This window comes from Ascaphus truei, chromosome 5 (assembly GCF_040206685.1).
Source record: "Ascaphus truei isolate aAscTru1 chromosome 5, aAscTru1.hap1, whole genome shotgun sequence".
NCBI lineage: Eukaryota > Metazoa > Chordata > Amphibia > Anura > Ascaphidae > Ascaphus > Ascaphus truei.
In genome coordinates, this window is record NC_134487.1 from 198,188,984 (window position 1) to 198,210,220 (window position 21,237).

The 21,237-nt window shown below is 43.3% G+C and overlaps 1 protein-coding gene across 5 annotated transcripts in view; it reads right to left on the bottom strand.

The window, feature by feature from the left end:
- Positions 1-3,130: 3,130 nt before the first annotated feature.
- FAM13B (family with sequence similarity 13 member B) overlaps positions 3,131-21,237 on the bottom strand; it is a 161,815-nt gene continuing 143,708 nt past the window's right edge. For all 5 annotated transcript variants that reach the window (XM_075601594.1, XM_075601595.1, XM_075601591.1 and 2 more), the window contains 4 exons: positions 19,869-19,952; positions 18,543-18,715; positions 18,299-18,400; positions 3,131-5,447 (listed from right to left, as the gene is read on the bottom strand). In XM_075601594.1, the coding sequence (XP_075457709.1) occupies positions 5,324-5,447; positions 18,299-18,400; positions 18,543-18,715; positions 19,869-19,952 (483 nt within the window). In that variant the 3' untranslated portion in view covers positions 3,131-5,323. The remainder of the gene's footprint in view (positions 5,448-18,298; positions 18,401-18,542; positions 18,716-19,868; positions 19,953-21,237) is intronic.

Here is a 21,237-nt window from a genome sequence, read left to right on the forward strand (position 1 = left end):
AGATGACTAGTGTTGCATGACACTATATGTCTATACATAACTCAGACCCTTCAGTTTTGGCAGCATTTGCCATTGATAAGGTTTCACTGGGTATCAAAGTGGGAGATCTAGAGAAACAATTGTTTAAAAAAAGAGTGTAGGTGGATTACACAGCTAGGTTCACTTATAACCCGGGGACTTAACGATTATATGGGCTACGCAATGTTTCTCTAGATCTTCCTCTCTCAGTATACACGCATGTCTCCTTTGGGCCTCTGTTCTCTAGGGATCCTTTTGAACCCTGTCCTTTTAAGTCTTTGTATAGGTTTTTTAGACAGGTGTACTCCCTTGTATTTATACATTGTGAGTTCACCTTATTTATCTTTCCTCCTCCGTCTCCTTCTCTTCTTCATTTTTATTTTCTTTCTATCTCCGGTTGTTTTTTAGAGTGTTTATCACACGTCTTATGGTGTTTTTTATTTTTCACCTCTTACTTGACCCTGGTTTGGTCCGCGCATGGTATGTTCTCATATGCGCTGTAGGGTGGAGGTGTAATGCACGACCATCTGTATTATGCGGTTTAATCTATGTCCCTAATTATTTTTTGTTTAAGTTTTAGGTTCACATAATTTTTGGGCATATCATGTAGCAAACAGTCTGGCATGCATTACAACAAGTGACTGGCTCTTTAGCTCCAGCACGAGATGTAACCCGACACCATGATCTGTCTGTATCCAACCAACAAATCAAAACAGCCAGTCAATGACATCATTCCATGCGCAGAGCTTTAAAAATGCAAAGTCGCAGCAGCGATGATACTCCCGGAAGAAGCCCGTAGTGGCGAAACAGCTGTCGGAGGTTCCTGACGGGGATGCGGTCGTGTGGGTGATTGCGGCCTTTTGTCCCTCACCCAGCTCATACACAGTTTCTCGAGGATGGTGATGACGGTCAGCATGTACCTGCAATATTGTGGAAGGAACCTGGATGATTTGAGTAGAGGCGCGGGACTTTAACATGGTGATATGAACTCTGACTTTACATTCTGATTATCTCTCCATCATGCCTGCTTTTCGTTATTAACGGCCTTGCCTTCAGTTAATTTTACAGCAGTGGGAGTTGGTTCCGTTCCTCCAAGCTGCATTTCATCTACCTCGCTTACCCCATGATTACCTATTTTATGTGCAATATTCTCTGACATATGTGGGGTTTTCTGTGTATGTTTGTGGGATGATTGATTTTTCTCATATCCCTGGTGGATTGGTCTACTCCTGTGTGGGCATTAGCTTCTTTGCACTGACCATTAGGGGGGTATGTGCATCTCATTTGTACTCTATACCCCATGTGCGGATATACTGCTTCTAGCCTGCTATCTACCTTCCATGTTTTTGCTTTTTGTGTGTTTGAGTCTAGGACATTCACTTGATGAGTATGCCCTCACTTTAGGTCTTCTAGTTGGCATACATTTGATTCCAGCTATCCGATTGTTATATCTTTCTTTCCTCCTAGTGGTTTCATGTGGGGACCAGCCGGTCATGATTCTTAGTGGGATATTTCTGATTCCCACTGTGAATGTTAGGATCCTCCTCCCCTTACCTTCTTTACATCTGGGTTTTCACTTTTGTGAGGGATTGTGCACACAGCATTACTTGGATATGAGCTTTTGACTGTGTTTTCCCCATCTCTCATTGTTTTTATATGTATGTCTTTTTTTAATCTTGTTTCAATTGTTTTTCTAGTCCATGATTAATAAACCTTTTTGATTTAACTATTCTACATGATCAGAGTGCTTGTTTTGGGATTTCTCTGTCTCTTTTGTGTTTACACACACACACACACACACATATATATATATATATATATATATATATATATATATATATATCAGAGAGAGAGAGAGACAGAGAGAGAGAGAGAAATAAACAAAGCACATTAAAAAGATAAAAAATAACCAATTGAGTGTCAGTGTGGCTACCTAGGCGCTCTCAATCAGAGCGTATATCATAGTACGTCATAGTATTCATCATACACATGTACTAATACATCCTATATCATACCACTTATCATAGCGGTTGTACTTTTATGCCAGTAAGGTAGTTGGCATTAACCCTATGGCTACTACCTTACTGACCATGAAGGCATGCATAATGCATGCCTTAATGGTCACTATAGCTTTGAAGGGGTTCAGTCACATTTTTTTTCAAGGCAGATGTCAGGAATATATATTGCATTGCATCTTGCTTAGAATACGGCTAATGCAGGCCAGCATTACTGGTAGCTAGCGCCGGGGTGTTATCCCAGCGCTACTGCTGTGTAAGGCCTGGTCCCCACTGGCTACTGCAGCGCCTGCTGTGGCGGACGCTGCAGGGACAAGAGCCGCACCACGCCGGCAGAAACTGCTGCTCTCAAGAAAATTGAGAGCAGGACTCGCTTCGGAGCGCTAGGCCACTGAGCCAATGACGGCGAACCTGCCGGGTGATGTCACGGCCACGCCCCGTCACGCCCCCTCCTCCCCGGACTTTCCCCCTGCAGCTAATTGCAGACCAGGGAATTCGGCTGCACGCGCCGCCAGCCTCACAGGCACTGGGGCCGGAGGCTTAGCCATACGTGGAAGGCCCTGATGGCCTTTGTTTTTGCATATTATTAGCTTTCCGTTAAACTCAGGGATACCAACATCTGTTACCTATTTAGGTAATGTCACGTTATTTGCCCTGATTTAACGGAACTCTGTGGATCTGCCCATTAGAAGCATTAATATATATTGTGTGAAATATAGGACAAATATTATTCCATACGATACACGAATGCCCACAAATACAGGCACTTTTGTTGTAAGGATTATCACAGTTTGTCAAAAAGGAGTAAAGACTGTCAGCTGGCTAGTAATATCAAGTTAGCTGTCTAAAGAATATGAAATGTACTGTAACTGTAATAAGGAAAAAAATAAGAACAGTTAAGATGCTTTTATTACAAAAGTTAATACAGTGAAAATGCTAGACATTGCTATATATAAATGTATATATATATATATACACATACATACATACGTGTTCTTATACACACATATTCTAGGTGTTCTGTATGATATATATATATATATATATATATATATATATATATATATGTATATATATATATATATATATATACACACACACACACACACACACACATATATATATATATATATATATACTGTATATATATATATATATATACAAACACACACTCACACAGCCTAAACCTAGATGAAAGAAATATATTAGACAAAACACCTACTGTAATTTTACCATTCAGGTATTTATCAACAATTATAGCACAAATCACACCAGTATCACAACTGTTGCCATGCTTGTCTAATATAGGGAAAATAGCAAAACATTTTTCATAATAAATAACATGCATGGTGTTAATTCTAAATTTTGACCAGTTTGATCACACACTTAGAAAATATTGGAAACATAGATGCATTATAACGAGGAATATATTAATTAAATAATGCATATATTGACATTCTGCATTTTGTATATAAAACAGACATTTAACAAACAAATATCAACTATGATTGGGTACAGTTGTGTTGATAGTATGAAAAATCTAAGCGAATTGAGCATTTCACAAATGGAGTCAAAACAAAAAAATTCAAGATTTGTTTTCAATCTCAAAATTGAACTCTTGCAATAAAAATTCTGTTGTATAAAACTGAAATTCACAAGGAAGCATCAACATTAAGTGCTTTCTTCTGAATGCAAATATTGCATGCCTAAAACCACAGAAAAAAACAAGTTAACAACATTCAAGACAAATTCAAAACACACATTTTTAAGTGTAAATTACATTTAAGCACATGATATAAATTACATAGTAAGAACTCTTAATTTATGATTTGGAAAAACTGCATAAAGTTTTATTTTGGATGCCCAATGGATTAGAGTGGATTCAATGACTTGTAAGAACAGCATGCAGTTGGGGGAAGCATGTACTGTAAGACATGGACTCATTTCATTTGGACTTGGTGCTTTTTGGCTTTATCAACGTATCAACAAAGTTACATTTGCAAAATCAATACATAGATATCCCTTAGGGTTCTTAAGTACCTGGCATGATGTTGCCTTTCAGTGTGTAGCTGATTTACATGTGCCCAAAGCGCTAAACATCGATTCAAAAAGAACACAAGTCAAAATGGTCATCAAAAATTATACTAATAACCAAAACATATATTTTGGGTTTGGTGGCTGAATTATGTAAAACTGAAAACCTTAACAATAAACACACTGAATGCGCTCAAGTCTTTTTTCCCACTCCTGTGACTAAGTTGAATAGAGCCAACATGTATCTGTAAGAAAGTTACAGTCAATATTTTATTAGGAGCTCTAGAATGCTGAATTTTAGCCCTCTTGACAGACTAATTTCTTAAGAAGCACAGTTTGATTTTGACGCACACATCTATTCTAAACTGAAACAAAGCACCATCAGATTTATGTGTACTGTACTGTCCACTACAGTATATTTCTCATTTGTTATCTTGTGAACCATGACATACTGTAGCTATCACAGAAAGGAACTGTGCACATTCACAAATGGTAGTGGGTGGTGCCATTTTAGGCTGTACATCTTTTGTCAAAAGCATAATAGTTTTTAGATATGAACTGAGAATAACAGTTACAAAAGTCCTGTAGGCAGCGAGTGATATAACTATTCAGTTAACAAAGTACTATTCCAAGTACTGTTATGACTTGTCCATGTTTTAAAATCAGGCAACATGACCTCAGTGTAGCAAAATGCCTGGAATTCTCTTTCTTTCTTGTGAAAAGTATGTTATTTGGGATAGCGGCTATTAAACAGAATACTGCTGCACAATGGCCTTTCATTTTCACAGGCATTTCTGCTTGGTTTTGGTGTTCCAGTTGAGGTGTTTATATTTAACTGCTCTCATTTCCTTATAAAATGGAATTGTGAGTACTTTCAGTGTAGTTTGGATTTCTTCAAAAATGTTAATACACTGAAAACAACATATTTTGGAATTCCAAAAGTTTTTATCTTTTATGATTATATATATATTTTCTTTTTGAAAACAAAATACACCTACAGTAAAAAAAAACAAAAACAAAAAAACCCCCTATGAATTAGGTATGGTTGAGTGGAAATTACTGCAAATTTGAATGTCCTGCATACAAAGTCTATTTACCCATCAATCATATTCTTCAGTGGCACAACAGCAGCGTGCATAAACTTGAATCTTTCAATATTGCAAGACAGAAAAAGAAGCCTGCAAGACAGAAAAAGAAGCTAAGTACCAACTAGGTACTCCGGTAGTTTCAGTGAATGGTCTGGTTTTCAATGTAATTTACATTGATTTTGAAGAATCTTGTTTGCTGATTAGAACTTCCAAAAGCCGAAGTTTGGCCTTAATTTTCTTATACTCTCTGTATTCTTCAAACATTGGTACACGGTCTTCTTTTTGTACATTCCTACAAAAATAAAAAACAAGAAACAATAAGGATTTTTTGGAAGTATTACACAGCTAATTCATCATCTTGTCTTAAAGTATGTGTTTTAGTGTGGGGAGAATGTTCTATGCTAGCCTGAAAACAATAGTAATAAAAAAATAATAACTAGGAACCTTTATAAATCCAGAATTGCTGGAAGTTCTATCAAGCACAGTAGGGAGCAAATTCCATGCCAACCATTAGCATACACATATCTGATACACCTCCACAGGAGCTATTTTATATTTTCAAACATTTTAAAAACATTTTGTATTTTCAAACATAGCAAACTGTTGTGGTTTATAAGGAATGTAACAAAAAGGGCAATCAAATGAGCAAAAATGGACCATGAAAAAAGGATTGCAATAGAAAGTAAGATCAACCCTAAAAAGTACTTTAAGTATCTTAATAACAAAACAAAAAAATCAGAAAAGAAAATATAGGACCCTTTCAGTGTGAGATGCGCAGGTAGATTATTGGTGATAAGGAAAAAGCAGAGGTATTAAACAAATTATTTGCCTCTCGGTTTACCAGAGAAGAAACAATTTCAATAGTAGTGCTGCAGGTGGAAGCCACAACCTCCATATTAATTAACAATTGGGTAACTGAGGAAGAAGTTCATAAGCGGCTTGAAAAATTTTAAGTAAATAAGGCACCTGCCCCCAATGGTATACATCCAAGAGTTCTCAAGGAGTTAAATTCAGTAATAGCCAAACCATTACATTTAATATTCAAGGACTCCATTTCCACATGCTTGTCCCATGACAAATTGTTAGTCCAAATAAAAAAGGTATCACCTAATACTCATTTATACACACACACACAGACACACACAGACACACAGACACACAGACACACAGACACACAGACACACAGACACACAGACACACAGACACACACACACACACACACACACACACGATCACTAAGTGATCGAAGTACCAGCACGAAACTGGGGAAAATGCAACAAAAAAGGATTTAAATTTCCATTAGGCAAATCGAAACGTTGTGATATGTTCACCTGCTGGATCATGAAATCCTTTTTTGCATTACCCCCGTGTCGTGCTGGTATTTTGATCACCTAGTGATCTTACCCCTCTATTATTATCCCACTTTACCATACATCACACACTTCTCTGCTGAGAGATCCTTATCCGGAGTGTGCGGCTATATATATATATATGAGCATACAGTTATATTTCCATTTGCTATATATCTACATAGAGCCTTTATACATTACAAACATACATCTTTTTACTGTTGTGCATTAGACTTTGGGCTATAGATTAATTTGCCGATGTTGCAGGCATTTCCTCTACCATCTCTGACACACTCTATTACAGTGAGTCAGATACTGCAAATATCAGATATACAAAGTCTGTAGACGCTGTTTTGGGGCCAGACAAACCATCAAACATCTACAACGATCTATGATGGAAAGTGGTGCACCCCCTTGAGAAAGGTCCTATTCCAGGACCGAAACGTCGGATTGGGTGATTTATCTTTTGTATTCAGATGCCCAATACAGTTTTTCATGATTACTGAACCGAGTGCAGTCTTTCTTTACCGGACGAGAGAATGGTAATGTTGTTTTTATATTTATGTATCATTGGGCACCCCTGTCTTTTGTTGTATACCTTTTTGTAAGATGCAACCTTTTCTATTTCCTATGGTTTAATAGGAGGAAGAAGAAGAAAGTGACAACCTGTCTTCAGACGGCAATGACATGATAATTCCTGCTATAAAAATACAACCTCCACCAAGATCAGATGAAAGTGCTGAACCTGAAGTTCTAGGACCCCAAGGTTATCAAGCTCCAGGACAATACCCCAGTAATGCTGCAACATTTCTGTGACATTTCTACAAACAGACTAATGGCCCATTGGATTAACACAGCAGGGGTCCCTGGCAGTCCCATTCAAACTGAATTTGCAGAAATGTCACAGAAATGTTGCAGCATTACTGGGAGATTGCCCCAGATTTTCAAAGGCAAGTGTTCGGATACTTGTTGCTGCATCTCTATAGATATATATCATTTAGTTAAATCTTCTGGCCAAAACATGTCAAGCATGCTACTAAATCAAGATACACTTCTTGTGTAGATTCATGAACCAGGATAAAGTTGCCCATTTTCAAGCGCAATTAAAAAAATTAGACAGTTTTAGGCTCTTGATGTTGTCTATATATCTAGAATATAGATTCCCTAGAGAAATTTTAATAGGGGGTCACAACTACAGTAAATTAACAAAATTCCCATAAAAACGTGTGTTGATAAATGTATATGGATCAAACTTTGAGACTGCTTTGAATACATAGGCCCCAACATATATATAAAAAAGATCTTAAATATGAGCACAGGTAAAATATAAAGTAAAACATGGTCCACACCTGCATTTCTTATATGGAGAACGCGTCGATCTCGTGGAGATATTGTAAGGAATCCGCTCCGCGGTTTACTGGTTGCCTTACCTTGCAGACCGGTGCAGTTCAGGAACTCTTCACCTGATATTACTGCAGCCTGGATTCACTCACCAAAGCTATACTGCCACACACTCCCTCTGGTATCTACTGCAGCTGTGCAATCTATCACTGCAATCCAGCCTTGTATTCACTTATTGGAGCAGGACCTTCACACCCCCCGCCGGGGATTGGTCCGCTGGCTTTTAAGTACTATGTTCCCACAATGCTCCCTGCCGAGCATAGTCCTTACCGGATGTCACTACCTGTTCTGCCACAAGCTCCCGCTTGTTCTCCTGTGCTGAAGTGGAGGTTCCGCCCTGCGTCCTTCAGCTTCCTTCAAGCTCCCGCTTGTTCTCCTGTGCTGAAGCGGAGGTTCCGCCCTGCGTCCTTCAGCTTCCTTCAAGCTCCCGCTTGTTCTCCTGTGCTGAAGCGGAGGTTCCGCCCTGCGTCCTTCAGCTTCCTTCAAGCTCCCGCTTGTTCTCCTGTGCTGAAGCGGAGGTTCCGTCCTGCGTCCTTCAGCTTCCTGTTCTCCTGTGCTGAAGCAGAGGTTTCGTCCCTGCGTCCTTCAGCCTCCTGGGTTCCTGCACTGAAGCGGAGGTTTCGCCCCTGCGTCCTTCAGCCTCCTGGATTCCTGCACTGAAGCGGAGGTTTCCCTGTGTATCTACAGCTTCCTGGTTCCTGGGGCCTACTCTTTCCCTAATCTAGAGAGGCCGTGTCCTGGTTCCTGCGCTGCAACAGAGGATTCCCTAGCCCGCTCAGGACTCTTGCGCTGTAGCACTGGTTTACCCGTGCAGCTAGGCGGTGTGTAATCTGGTCTGTCTTCCACCTCCTGAGACCAGTACCATGGGCCATGGTCGCCGCATGCGCAGAGGCCACCCCCGTGCTCCTTAGCTGAAGCGGGGCTTTCCTGACTCCCTGTTGCCGAACGCCTGCTTGGACAATGTTTATTCTGATGTCTCCTGTCCTGACCCTGGCTTGTACAACGACGATGCTGTCTTCTCCTATCCTGATACGTATGACTACGAACTGCGCAATCCGGATCAGCCTGCGCGGTCTAAGGTCGGTGCTTTTACAACCCCACCTCAGCCTCGCGGTCCGACCCAGGTTTGTGGCGAGCACAACCGTGACAGTATGCTCGGCCCCACAAACTCGGACCGCCCTGTGGTGAGGGTTGGTAAGTTTCTGTCTGAAAGCCTGTCCCGGCCTGTAAACCAGTCCCAGTTTGAATACCAGTTTCTATGTGAGATAATACCCCTGATTGAAGATCTGATTGTGTTTGTAGGTTTAACCCCTTTGCAAAATAAATGCCGTAATGATCTCATGATGAAGGTTTACCGCCTCTTGGACTTAAAACAATCGCTGGCCGCTTGTATTTGCTTTCCTGGTTACCCTTTAACCTGGGAGAATGTGTACCCTTTGGAACTGGACGACGCCCAAAAGGAACTCTCTTCCCTGGCCTTGTCCTTAGACATTTATATAGCACAAGAGGACCCTCTCCTCATGTTGGCTCATGCCCAAAAAACACTCCATATCCTTTCCATGACATTGGACATTTGCATAAAGGAACAGGATCCTCCCCTCGCCAGCTTCGCTGCCGCTTGGCTGTATCCCTGGTCTACCACGGATCCTTGCCCTGATTGTATGGCCGGGTTCCCTGACACCAATGATATGTCTACGTTAACCCCTGCCGATCAGTCCTGTGAGGTCCCCCTGGAGGATACATATGTTTCTCTACCCAACACTAAGGTTCTAGTATCAGAGAATAAGTTCCTTAGTTCTCCTATTTCTAGCTCAGAAGCCCTTTCTCTAGGTCTTGAGGGTTTTCCAGCTTTAACCCCTGCCGATCAGTCCTGTGAGGTTCCCCTGGAGAATACATATGTTTCACTAATCAACACTAAGGTTCTACTATCAGAGAATAAGTCCCTTAGTTCCCCTATTTCTAACTCCGAATCTGTCACTCCAGGTCTTGAGGGTTTTCCAGCTTTAATCTCTGCTAGGCAGTCCTGTGCGCTTTCCCCTTCAGAGAAAGAATCCCTAAGTTCTGTTCCCAGGGTCATTTCTGTATTAACCCCTGTGGGGCAGCTCTCTGAGTTTCCTTTGGTAAATCCCTGTACTCTGTCAGCCATGGTCACGCCCCTAGCTCCAGAGGAGAGATTCTTTGTCTCTCCTAATACAGAGAGAAGATTACCTATGTTCTACTCTCAGGCACTGTCTGCATTAACCCCTGTAAATTCTTGCTGCCTCCAAGTTAATGCCTTCGTTTTAGCCTCAGAGAATGAGTCCACAAGTCAGACAGCAGAGGTTGCATTGAGGGATTCCCATAACCGTACGGAGTCCTTAGATATTCTTTGCTATAAATCCCCTGCTTCAGCTCAAGTTTCCGCAGTTTCGCCTCCGGAGACTTCGGCTAAAGTTCTGGTTCCTGATAAATGTATTCAGGAGTCAGGTTTTTCCCTAAGCTTGGTCGCAGAGTTCCTTCTCCCGGGTATTTCACTGAACCAGCCTGTCGCCCAGAGAGCGGTGATCCCTGCTTCAGCGCGTAGTTCCCACATTATGGAATCTGCAGTAATTTCTGGTTTCCCAGACATTCCTTACCAGATACCTACTTCAGAGACCAGTACAGTTATGATTAACCCCCGTGTACTGTCTGAGTTCTCCTCCTCTTTAAGCTTAGGGTTAAAAGCATACAATAGTCTGTATGTCCCTCCTGGGGTTCATATTGTGTTCCCAGGAATGTTTGCTGACGCACGGTTTTCTCCCAAAAGTGACGCTTTTTCATATAGATTAGTAAAAAGCCTGCACATTGTTTCCCTTTTCGCTGAATTGTGTTTTACTGGTTTGGAGACTCTGAGAGGTAATGATTCTCCTTCTGATTCTGAAGCTCTTCCTACAATGATTATCCTGGCTGGTGGTCCCCCTGATTTCTCTGTCCAGGCTAATTCTCCAGGGATCAGCATATCTGTGGTCACTCCCTTAGTACTGTCTGAGGTCACCATGCCTATATTACAAGTCCTGGGGTTTAAATCTGAGCTATTTAGCTGTCCTGCCTTTGCTGAAACCCAGTCCCTCAGTACTGTGTCTAAATATGCCCCAGCAAACATGGGGTTACTCCGGGAAGAAATAAAAGCTCCTGTCTTAAAGGGTATTTTTTCTCACAGGTCCAGCAAATCTAGAACCTCAGTAATTGTTTCTAAGTCACTTATCAATACATCTGATTTTTTCTCTAATCAAACCCAGACACCCTCACTATCGGTTAGGAGTCCTGTGATCAGAAATTCTGCACTAGAAAACACACCTACAGTATTCATGTTTTTGTCAGATTAGGTACCCCTGTGGTTAGGGTCCTTGCAGTTTCGGAAAAGACTCCTTGTACTCCTAAGGTGCCGGTCATTAAGACTTTTCATAGTTCATACTTACTGCTTGCTGGCTCTCAGGTCCCTGTCACTGAGGTACAGACTTCAGCTTCTGATGTTAGTTTCCCTCCCGCCACTACCCGGGTTCTGCCTTTTTCTCAAGCTACCGATATGAAAATTTCAAGGACTGTTCCTGATTCCCTGACAATACTATCTCCCACTGAGGATTTCCCAGTATTGGAGAGCCCTACTGTTGTTTGCTTCCCTGCTCCTGCTAAACCATGTTTTTTTCCCTCGGAATTTTCGGTTGTCCCTGTTATTTCCTCTCAGTTGGAAATACTCTGTACCTATCCCAAGATTTCGGTCTCTATGCCTGGTTTACTGCTTGCCTTGTCACCTGCCATACCAATACCGGGAGATGCTTCCACCCAGCCTATACCCTCACTAATCATTACCTGGGAGACTTCTAGAGGGAAAATCCCTCACAAATTCCAACATGCAGTGGTCAGCCAAGACTTTTTCTGTTCCGAGGTTCCTCCTGGCGTATTCGTTCAACTATCAGGGCCGCCTATCCTAGATTCCGGTTCCTTTATTAAAGACTGGGCTTCCAGTTGGGGCTCTTCTGCCGTTTCTGCTCTGGAACTCTCTGCTTCTTCACAGCCCTGGATTTCCAAGACATTTTGCGGGGCGAGCCATGTACCAAGGATGTTTCTTCCATCACTCTCATATCCTAGAACTGTACTCACCAAAGAACTGCTCGTTTACGGATTCTCTTTCCACCTAAAGAACTTTAGGAACAACTCAATGTCCCCGAGACCCATGGATGGTCCTGTTTGGCTGCAGTTCTCACCGGGGGGTGGGGGTATACTAAGGACTAACCACGAGTCTCAAGACCACGACTCTACTCCCAATCCTAGACGGTTCAGCAACAATTCCCGGTCCTCCAACTCTATGAGTGCTCATGTTCGCCCGGAGGTCTCGCGTGAAGGGGGGGGTACTGTAAGGAATCCGCTCCGCGGTTTACTGGTTGCCTTACCTTGCAGACCGGTGCAGTTCTGGAACTCTTCACCTGATATTACTGCAGCCTGGATTCACTCACCAAAGCTATACTGCCACACACTCCCTCTGGTATCTACTGCAGCTGTGCAATCTATCACTGCAATCCAGCCTTGTATTCACTTATTGGAGCAGGACCTTCACACCCCCCGCCGGGGATTGGTCCGCTGGCTTTTAAGTACTATGTTCCCACAATGCTCCCTGCCGAGCATAGTCCTTACCGGATGTCACTACCTGTTCTGCCACAAGCTCCCGCTTGTTCTCCTGTGCTGAAGTGGAGGTTCCGCCCTGCGTCCTTCAGCTTCCTTCAAGCTCCCGCTTGTTCTCCTGTGCTGAAGCGGAGGTTCCGCCCTGCGTCCTTCAGCTTCCTTCAAGCTCCCGCTTGTTCTCCTGTGCTGAAGCGGAGGTTCCGCCCTGCGTCCTTCAGCTTCCTTCAAGCTCCCGCTTGTTCTCCTGTGCTGAAGCGGAGGTTCCGTCCTGCGTCCTTCAGCTTCCTGTTCTCCTGTGCTGAAGCAGAGGTTTCGTCCCTGCGTCCTTCAGCCTCCTGGGTTCCTGCACTGAAGCGGAGGTTTCGCCCCTGCGTCCTTCAGCCTCCTGGATTCCTGCACTGAAGCGGAGGTTTCCCTGTGTATCTACAGCTTCCTGGTTCCTGGGGCCTACTCTTTCCCTAATCTAGAGAGGCCGTGTCCTGGTTCCTGCGCTGCAACAGAGGATTCCCTAGCCCGCTCAGGACTCTTGCGCTGTAGCACTGGTTTACCCGTGCAGCTAGGCGGTGTGTAATCTGGTCTGTCTTCCACCTCCTGAGACCAGTACCATGGGCCATGGTCGCCGCATGCGCAGAGGCCACCCCCGTGCTCCTTAGCTGAAGCGGGGCTTTCCTGACTCCCTGTTGCCGAACGCCTGCTTGGACAATGTTTATTCTGATGTCTCCTGTCCTGACCCTGGCTTGTACAACGACGATGCTGTCTTCTCCTATCCTGATACGTATGACTACGAACTGCGCAATCCGGATCAGCCTGCGCGGTCTAAGGTCGGTGCTTTTACAACCCCACCTCAGCCTCGCGGTCCGACCCAGGTTTGTGGCGAGCACAACCGTGACAGTATGCTCGGCCCCACAAACTCGGACCGCCCTGTGGTGAGGGTTGGTAAGTTTCTGTCTGAAAGCCTGTCCCGGCCTGTAAACCAGTCCCAGTTTGAATACCAGTTTCTATGTGAGATAATACCCCTGATTGAAGATCTGATTGTGTTTGTAGGTTTAACCCCTTTGCAAAATAAATGCCGTAATGATCTCATGATGAAGGTTTACCGCCTCTTGGACTTAAAACAATCGCTGGCCGCTTGTATTTGCTTTCCTGGTTACCCTTTAACCTGGGAGAATGTGTACCCTTTGGAACTGGACGACGCCCAAAAGGAACTCTCTTCCCTGGCCTTGTCCTTAGACATTTATATAGCACAAGAGGACCCTCTCCTCATGTTGGCTCATGCCCAAAAAACACTCCATATCCTTTCCATGACATTGGACATTTGCATAAAGGAACAGGATCCTCCCCTCGCCAGCTTCGCTGCCGCTTGGCTGTATCCCTGGTCTACCACGGATCCTTGCCCTGATTGTATGGCCGGGTTCCCTGACACCAATGATATGTCTACGTTAACCCCTGCCGATCAGTCCTGTGAGGTCCCCCTGGAGGATACATATGTTTCTCTACCCAACACTAAGGTTCTAGTATCAGAGAATAAGTTCCTTAGTTCTCCTATTTCTAGCTCAGAAGCCCTTTCTCTAGGTCTTGAGGGTTTTCCAGCTTTAACCCCTGCCGATCAGTCCTGTGAGGTTCCCCTGGAGAATACATATGTTTCACTAATCAACACTAAGGTTCTACTATCAGAGAATAAGTCCCTTAGTTCCCCTATTTCTAACTCCGAATCTGTCACTCCAGGTCTTGAGGGTTTTCCAGCTTTAATCTCTGCTAGGCAGTCCTGTGCGCTTTCCCCTTCAGAGAAAGAATCCCTAAGTTCTGTTCCCAGGGTCATTTCTGTATTAACCCCTGTGGGGCAGCTCTCTGAGTTTCCTTTGGTAAATCCCTGTACTCTGTCAGCCATGGTCACGCCCCTAGCTCCAGAGGAGAGATTCTTTGTCTCTCCTAATACAGAGAGAAGATTACCTATGTTCTACTCTCAGGCACTGTCTGCATTAACCCCTGTAAATTCTTGCTGCCTCCAAGTTAATGCCTTCGTTTTAGCCTCAGAGAATGAGTCCACAAGTCAGACAGCAGAGGTTGCATTGAGGGATTCCCATAACCGTACGGAGTCCTTAGATATTCTTTGCTATAAATCCCCTGCTTCAGCTCAAGTTTCCGCAGTTTCGCCTCCGGAGACTTCGGCTAAAGTTCTGGTTCCTGATAAATGTATTCAGGAGTCAGGTTTTTCCCTAAGCTTGGTCGCAGAGTTCCTTCTCCCGGGTATTTCACTGAACCAGCCTGTCGCCCAGAGAGCGGTGATCCCTGCTTCAGCGCGTAGTTCCCACATTATGGAATCTGCAGTAATTTCTGGTTTCCCAGACATTCCTTACCAGATACCTACTTCAGAGACCAGTACAGTTATGATTAACCCCCGTGTACTGTCTGAGTTCTCCTCCTCTTTAAGCTTAGGGTTAAAAGCATACAATAGTCTGTATGTCCCTCCTGGGGTTCATATTGTGTTCCCAGGAATGTTTGCTGACGCACGGTTTTCTCCCAAAAGTGACGCTTTTTCATATAGATTAGTAAAAAGCCTGCACATTGTTTCCCTTTTCGCTGAATTGTGTTTTACTGGTTTGGAGACTCTGAGAGGTAATGATTCTCCTTCTGATTCTGAAGCTCTTCCTACAATGATTATCCTGGCTGGTGGTCCCCCTGATTTCTCTGTCCAGGCTAATTCTCCAGGGATCAGCATATCTGTGGTCACTCCCTTAGTACTGTCTGAGGTCACCATGCCTATATTACAAGTCCTGGGGTTTAAATCTGAGCTATTTAGCTGTCCTGCCTTTGCTGAAACCCAGTCCCTCAGTACTGTGTCTAAATATGCCCCAGCAAACATGGGGTTACTCCGGGAAGAAATAAAAGCTCCTGTCTTAAAGGGTATTTTTTCTCACAGGTCCAGCAAATCTAGAACCTCAGTAATTGTTTCTAAGTCACTTATCAATACATCTGATTTTTTCTCTAATCAAACCCAGACACCCTCACTATCGGTTAGGAGTCCTGTGATCAGAAATTCTGCACTAGAAAACACACCTACAGTATTCATGTTTTTGTCAGATTAGGTACCCCTGTGGTTAGGGTCCTTGCAGTTTCGGAAAAGACTCCTTGTACTCCTAAGGTGCCGGTCATTAAGACTTTTCATAGTTCATACTTACTGCTTGCTGGCTCTCAGGTCCCTGTCACTGAGGTACAGACTTCAGCTTCTGATGTTAGTTTCCCTCCCGCCACTACCCGGGTTCTGCCTTTTTCTCAAGCTACCGATATGAAAATTTCAAGGACTGTTCCTGATTCCCTGACAATACTATCTCCCACTGAGGATTTCCCAGTATTGGAGAGCCCTACTGTTGTTTGCTTCCCTGCTCCTGCTAAACCATGTTTTTTTCCCTCGGAATTTTCGGTTGTCCCTGTTATTTCCTCTCAGTTGGAAATACTCTGTACCTATCCCAAGATTTCGGTCTCTATGCCTGGTTTACTGCTTGCCTTGTCACCTGCCATACCAATACCGGGAGATGCTTCCACCCAGCCTATACCCTCACTAATCATTACCTGGGAGACTTCTAGAGGGAAAATCCCTCACAAATTCCAACATGCAGTGGTCAGCCAAGACTTTTTCTGTTCCGAGGTTCCTCCTGGCGTATTCGTTCAACTATCAGGGCCGCCTATCCTAGATTCCGGTTCCTTTATTAAAGACTGGGCTTCCAGTTGGGGCTCTTCTGCCGTTTCTGCTCTGGAACTCTCTGCTTCTTCACAGCCCTGGATTTCCAAGACATTTTGCGGGGCGAGCCATGTACCAAGGATGTTTCTTCCATCACTCTCATATCCTAGAACTGTACTCACCAAAGAACTGCTCGTTTACGGATTCTCTTTCCACCTAAAGAACTTTAGGAACAACTCAATGTCCCCGAGACCCATGGATGGTCCTGTTTGGCTGCAGTTCTCACCGGGGGGTGGGGGTATACTAAGGACTAACCACGAGTCTCAAGACCACGACTCTACTCCCAATCCTAGACGGTTCAGCAACAATTCCCGGTCCTCCAACTCTATGAGTGCTCATGTTCGCCCGGAGGTCTCGCGTGAAGGGGGGGGTACTGTAAGGAATCCGCTCCGCGGTTTACTGGTTGCCTTACCTTGCAGACCGGTGCAGTTCTGGAACTCTTCACCTGATATTACTGCAGCCTGGATTCACTCACCAAAGCTATACTGCCACACACTCCCTCTGGTATCTACTGCAGCTGTGCAATCTATCACTGCAATCCAGCCTTGTATTCACTTATTGGAGCAGGACCTTCACACCCCCCGCCGGGGATTGGTCCGCTGGCCTTTAAGTACTATGTTCCCACAATGCTCCCTGCCGAGCATAGTCCTTACCAGATGTCACTACCTGTTCTGCCACAAGCTCCCGCTTGTTCTCCTGTGCTGAAGCGGAGGTTCCGCCCTGCGTCCTTCAGCTTCCTTCAAGCTCCCGCTTGTTCTCCTGTGCTGAAGCGGAGGTTCCGCCCTGCGTCCTTCAGCTTCCTTCAAGCTCCCGCTTGTTCTCCTGTGCTGAAGCGGAGGTTCCGCCCTGCGTCCTTCAGCTTCCTTCAAGCTCCCGCTTGTTCTCCTGTGCTGAAGCGGAGGTTCCGTCCTGCGTCCTTCAGCTTCCTGTTCTCCTGTGCTGAAGCAGAGGTTTCGTCCCTGCATCCTTCAGCCTCCTGGATTCCTGCACTGAAGCGGAGGTTTCGCCCCTGCGTCCTTCAGCCTCCTGGATTCCTGCACTGAAGCGGAGGTTTCCCTGTGTATCTACAGCTTCCTGGTTCCCGGGGCCTACTCTTTCCCTAATCTAGAGAGGCCGTGTCCTGGTTCCTGCGCTGCAACAGAGGATTCCCTAGCCCGCTCAGGACTCTTGCGCTGTAGCACTGGTTTACCCGTGCAGCTAGGCGGTGTGTAATCTGGTCTGTCTTCCACCTCCTGAGACCAGTACCATGGGCCATGGTCGCCGCACGCGCAGAGGCCACCCCCGCGCTCCAAAGCTGAAGCGGGGCTTTCCTGACTCCCTGTTGCCGAATTCCTGCTTGGACAATGTTTATTCTGACGTCTCCTGTCCTGACCCTGGCTTGTACAACGACGATGCTGTCTTCTCCTATTCTGATCCTGCTACGTATGACTACGAACTGCGCAATCCGGATCAGCCTGCGCGGTCTAAGGTCGGTGCTTTTACAACCCCACCTCAGCCTCGCGGTCCGACCCAGGTTTGTGGCGAGCACAACCGTGACAGATATCAACTCTGACAGGGAGTATTTACAGTCGGTCTTGGAACTGAATTGAATTGTTGACTGCAGAGGGCCAACAATGTTTTCCTGAATAATGTGCTGAATTAATTTGGACTGTATCATGATTATGGTGGACCCTGAACGTTTATCACTATGACCTTGGAGTCTGGACCATTAACCGTTCTGTGTATCTGGATACTTTTGAAGAGAACCGAGTATGGTGCTCAGGTGATGAGGTCAAGAACTAAGAAGGCCAGTCACTCTTTACATCTATGTAGGTTAAATATGTATAGATGCACGTGCCCCCTCCAACTGAATGATACATACCTCCCAATTTGTCTTTACAACACAATGTTAATTATTACCATGTATTTATAAATCAACATGTTCCACAGCGCGGTCCAATAATCAATAATACAGACAATAGAGTTGCAATAAAATAGATAACGTGACATATTTAAATATCGCCCAACTAAACAAACCTTCCATTCTGTTGATAGAAATCTTTTTCAAATTCCCGCAAAGATTTTCGGAATTTCTTTTTTTCAGCTCTAGCTTTCCAAAGTTGCTCAAGTAGTTCTGACCTAAAATACATTTAAGAGAAGAGGTATTAGATTTTCTTAAAAGCATACTGTGGATTCATCTACTACGATCTCCCGGCCATACAGATTGTGAGTTTGCATTGCTAGTGCATGCTTGGTGATTTATGACCGTAGCACAACTTACATAGACGTTGTCCTCGAGCTTGATAACCTGATATCCATTGCTATTTTCTCTTGGGGTCCTAGAACTTCAGGTTCAGCACTTTCATCTGATCTTGGTGGAGGTTGTATTTTTATAGCAGGAATTATCATGTCATTGCCGTCTGAAGACAGGTTGTCACTTTCTTCTTCTTCCTCCTATTAAACCATAGGAAATAGAAAAGGTTGCATCTTACAAAAAGGTATACAACAAAAGACAGGGGTGCCCAATGATACATCCAATTGACAAAACATATACTGTATGGTAATAAGTATAAAGTTAAATACTTCAATAATAATATTTTCTTGATGTGGTGGGTGTAGGAGTTTGAGCTAGCTGGGAATGTGTGTGTTAATCAATTTCTGACTGGCAACAGTTGTATGGAGGTAGGTGGCACCTCCTCCCAGAGCTCACTCCTCACTTTTTTTTAACTTGGGAGGTCTTTTCATTTTGCTGCAAGAACAGGATCTACTATGGTTCTTTCCCCTCATACAGAAGTAAAAGGAAGGGTTCACAGTGTAGTGTTAGGACCTGCAAAGTTTGGTTATACCTTGGCGTGATATGCAGGCTTATGATGCTTTGGCCAAAGGATCTAACTAAATAACCAAGAAAATATTATTATTGAAGTATTTAACTTTATACTTATTATCATATATGTTTTGTCAATTGGACGTAGCATTGGGCACCCCTGTGTTTTGTTGTATACATTTGCCATGCTCAGTAGCACACTTTTTGACATAAATATATATTCATGATGTGGTGGGTGTAGGAGTTTGAGCTAGCTGGGAATGTGTGTGTTAATCAATTTCTGACTGGCAACAGTTGTATGGAGGTAGGTGGCACCTCCTCCCAGAGCTCACTCCTCACTTTTTTTTAACTTGGGAGGTCTTTTCATTTTGCTGCAAGAACAGGATCTACTATGGTTCTTTCCCCTCATACAGAAGTAAAAGGAAGGGTTCACAGTGTAGTGTTAGGACCTGCAAAGTTTGGTTATACCTTGGCGTGATATGCAGGCTTATGATGCTTTGGCCAAAGGATCTAACTAAATAACCAAGAAAATATTATTATTGAAGTATTTAACTTTATACTTATTATCATATATGTTTTGTCAATTGGACGTAGCATTGGGCACCCCTGTGTTTTGTTGTATACATTTGCCATGCTCAGTAGCACACTTTTTGACATAAATATATATTCATGATGTGGTGGGTGTAGGAGTTTGAGCTAGCTGGGAATGTGTGTGTTAATCTTACAAAAAGGGAATGTTAAAAATGCATGTTTTATAACATTTGTGGCAAAAATAAAAATTACCTTAATTTCATCAAAGAAATGGGATGTTTCTCCTTCAATGATTGGCTGCAATATCTGACCATGTCGTTTAGTTGAAGGCGATCCCTACATAATCAAAATTACCACTTTCAGTTAATGATTTATTATACATATCTAACTTTTTATGTACACACGCTTATATAACTGACAAAAAGTGATAACCGTGACATGTAATCAGAAAAAAAGGGAATTAAGTAATCAAAAGCAGTATGAAACATAAGTTGTCAAAGAATGAGACATAAATAAGCAAACATGAAAGAAAATACAAAACGTAAGGTATACACAGCATTCAGACTTGCCCTTTCAACTACTAAAATGTAATTGCAAATTAAAAAATAATAGAATTTTTTGTTGAACATGAATCATGAGCACCGATAATTCATATGAAAGTAAAATACTCATGCAGACAATATTTTAGAGATATTGCACACAAATATAAAGGATATAAACGCAATAAGGGATCTTCCAAAAAGAGGATGAAAATTATTCTTAATTTATGCAAAGGTGCTTTTCAAGAAAAAAAAAAGTCCCAAACTAGATATGATAAATAAAGGTAGAAGAATAATAGTGGCCAAAAAAGTTGTGTGGGAAAACTTGGACAAAGTTAAAGGAGCAATCCACCCTAACCGTGAAATGACGCCGCGGGGTCACGTGACTACCCATAGTACAGGATCGACTTGATACTTGACCCGGATTCTGTGCTTGATTATTTCTAAACAGAGTTCTTAAAACTCTGTGATACCCATGCTCAGCTACACAGAATAAGATAATAGGGGGGCCCACCTACAACCAACCATATTGGGCTTTACCATTTTAGGGATGCCTTATGGAAAAGCTACAAAGTAACTGGCACTACCAAGGATCTTAGTAACTACAGATGCCTGCGGAATACATGTACAAGGCAAACAAGACACGTAAAAGCTCAATATTACTCTGATAATCTTCATCAGAATAAATCAAATCAAGCTAACTTCTGGAAGGTCATCAACAATATATTCCAGCCTTCTAGCCATCAACAACCATCTAATATGAAAAAGGATGTTATTACTCTAGCAAATCCCAGTGGCATTGCAAACGCGTTCAATGAATACTTTGTAGGGTGTGCTACTTCCTTATTATCAAAGCACAACCTGAACTACAGTACAAACATGAAGACCAATCTGGGAAAAAAACCTACAGCCCCACCCTCTCCTAACACTGCCCACAATTTTCAATTTGTCCCAGAATCTGAAGAAGAGATTACACAAGCGCACCTCAATTAAAACAAAGCAGCCAATGTGGACTTGACCTATTGTAATCAAACTTCCTATGACTTGGTGCCTCAGCCATTTCTATACCGCTTGCTTCCATA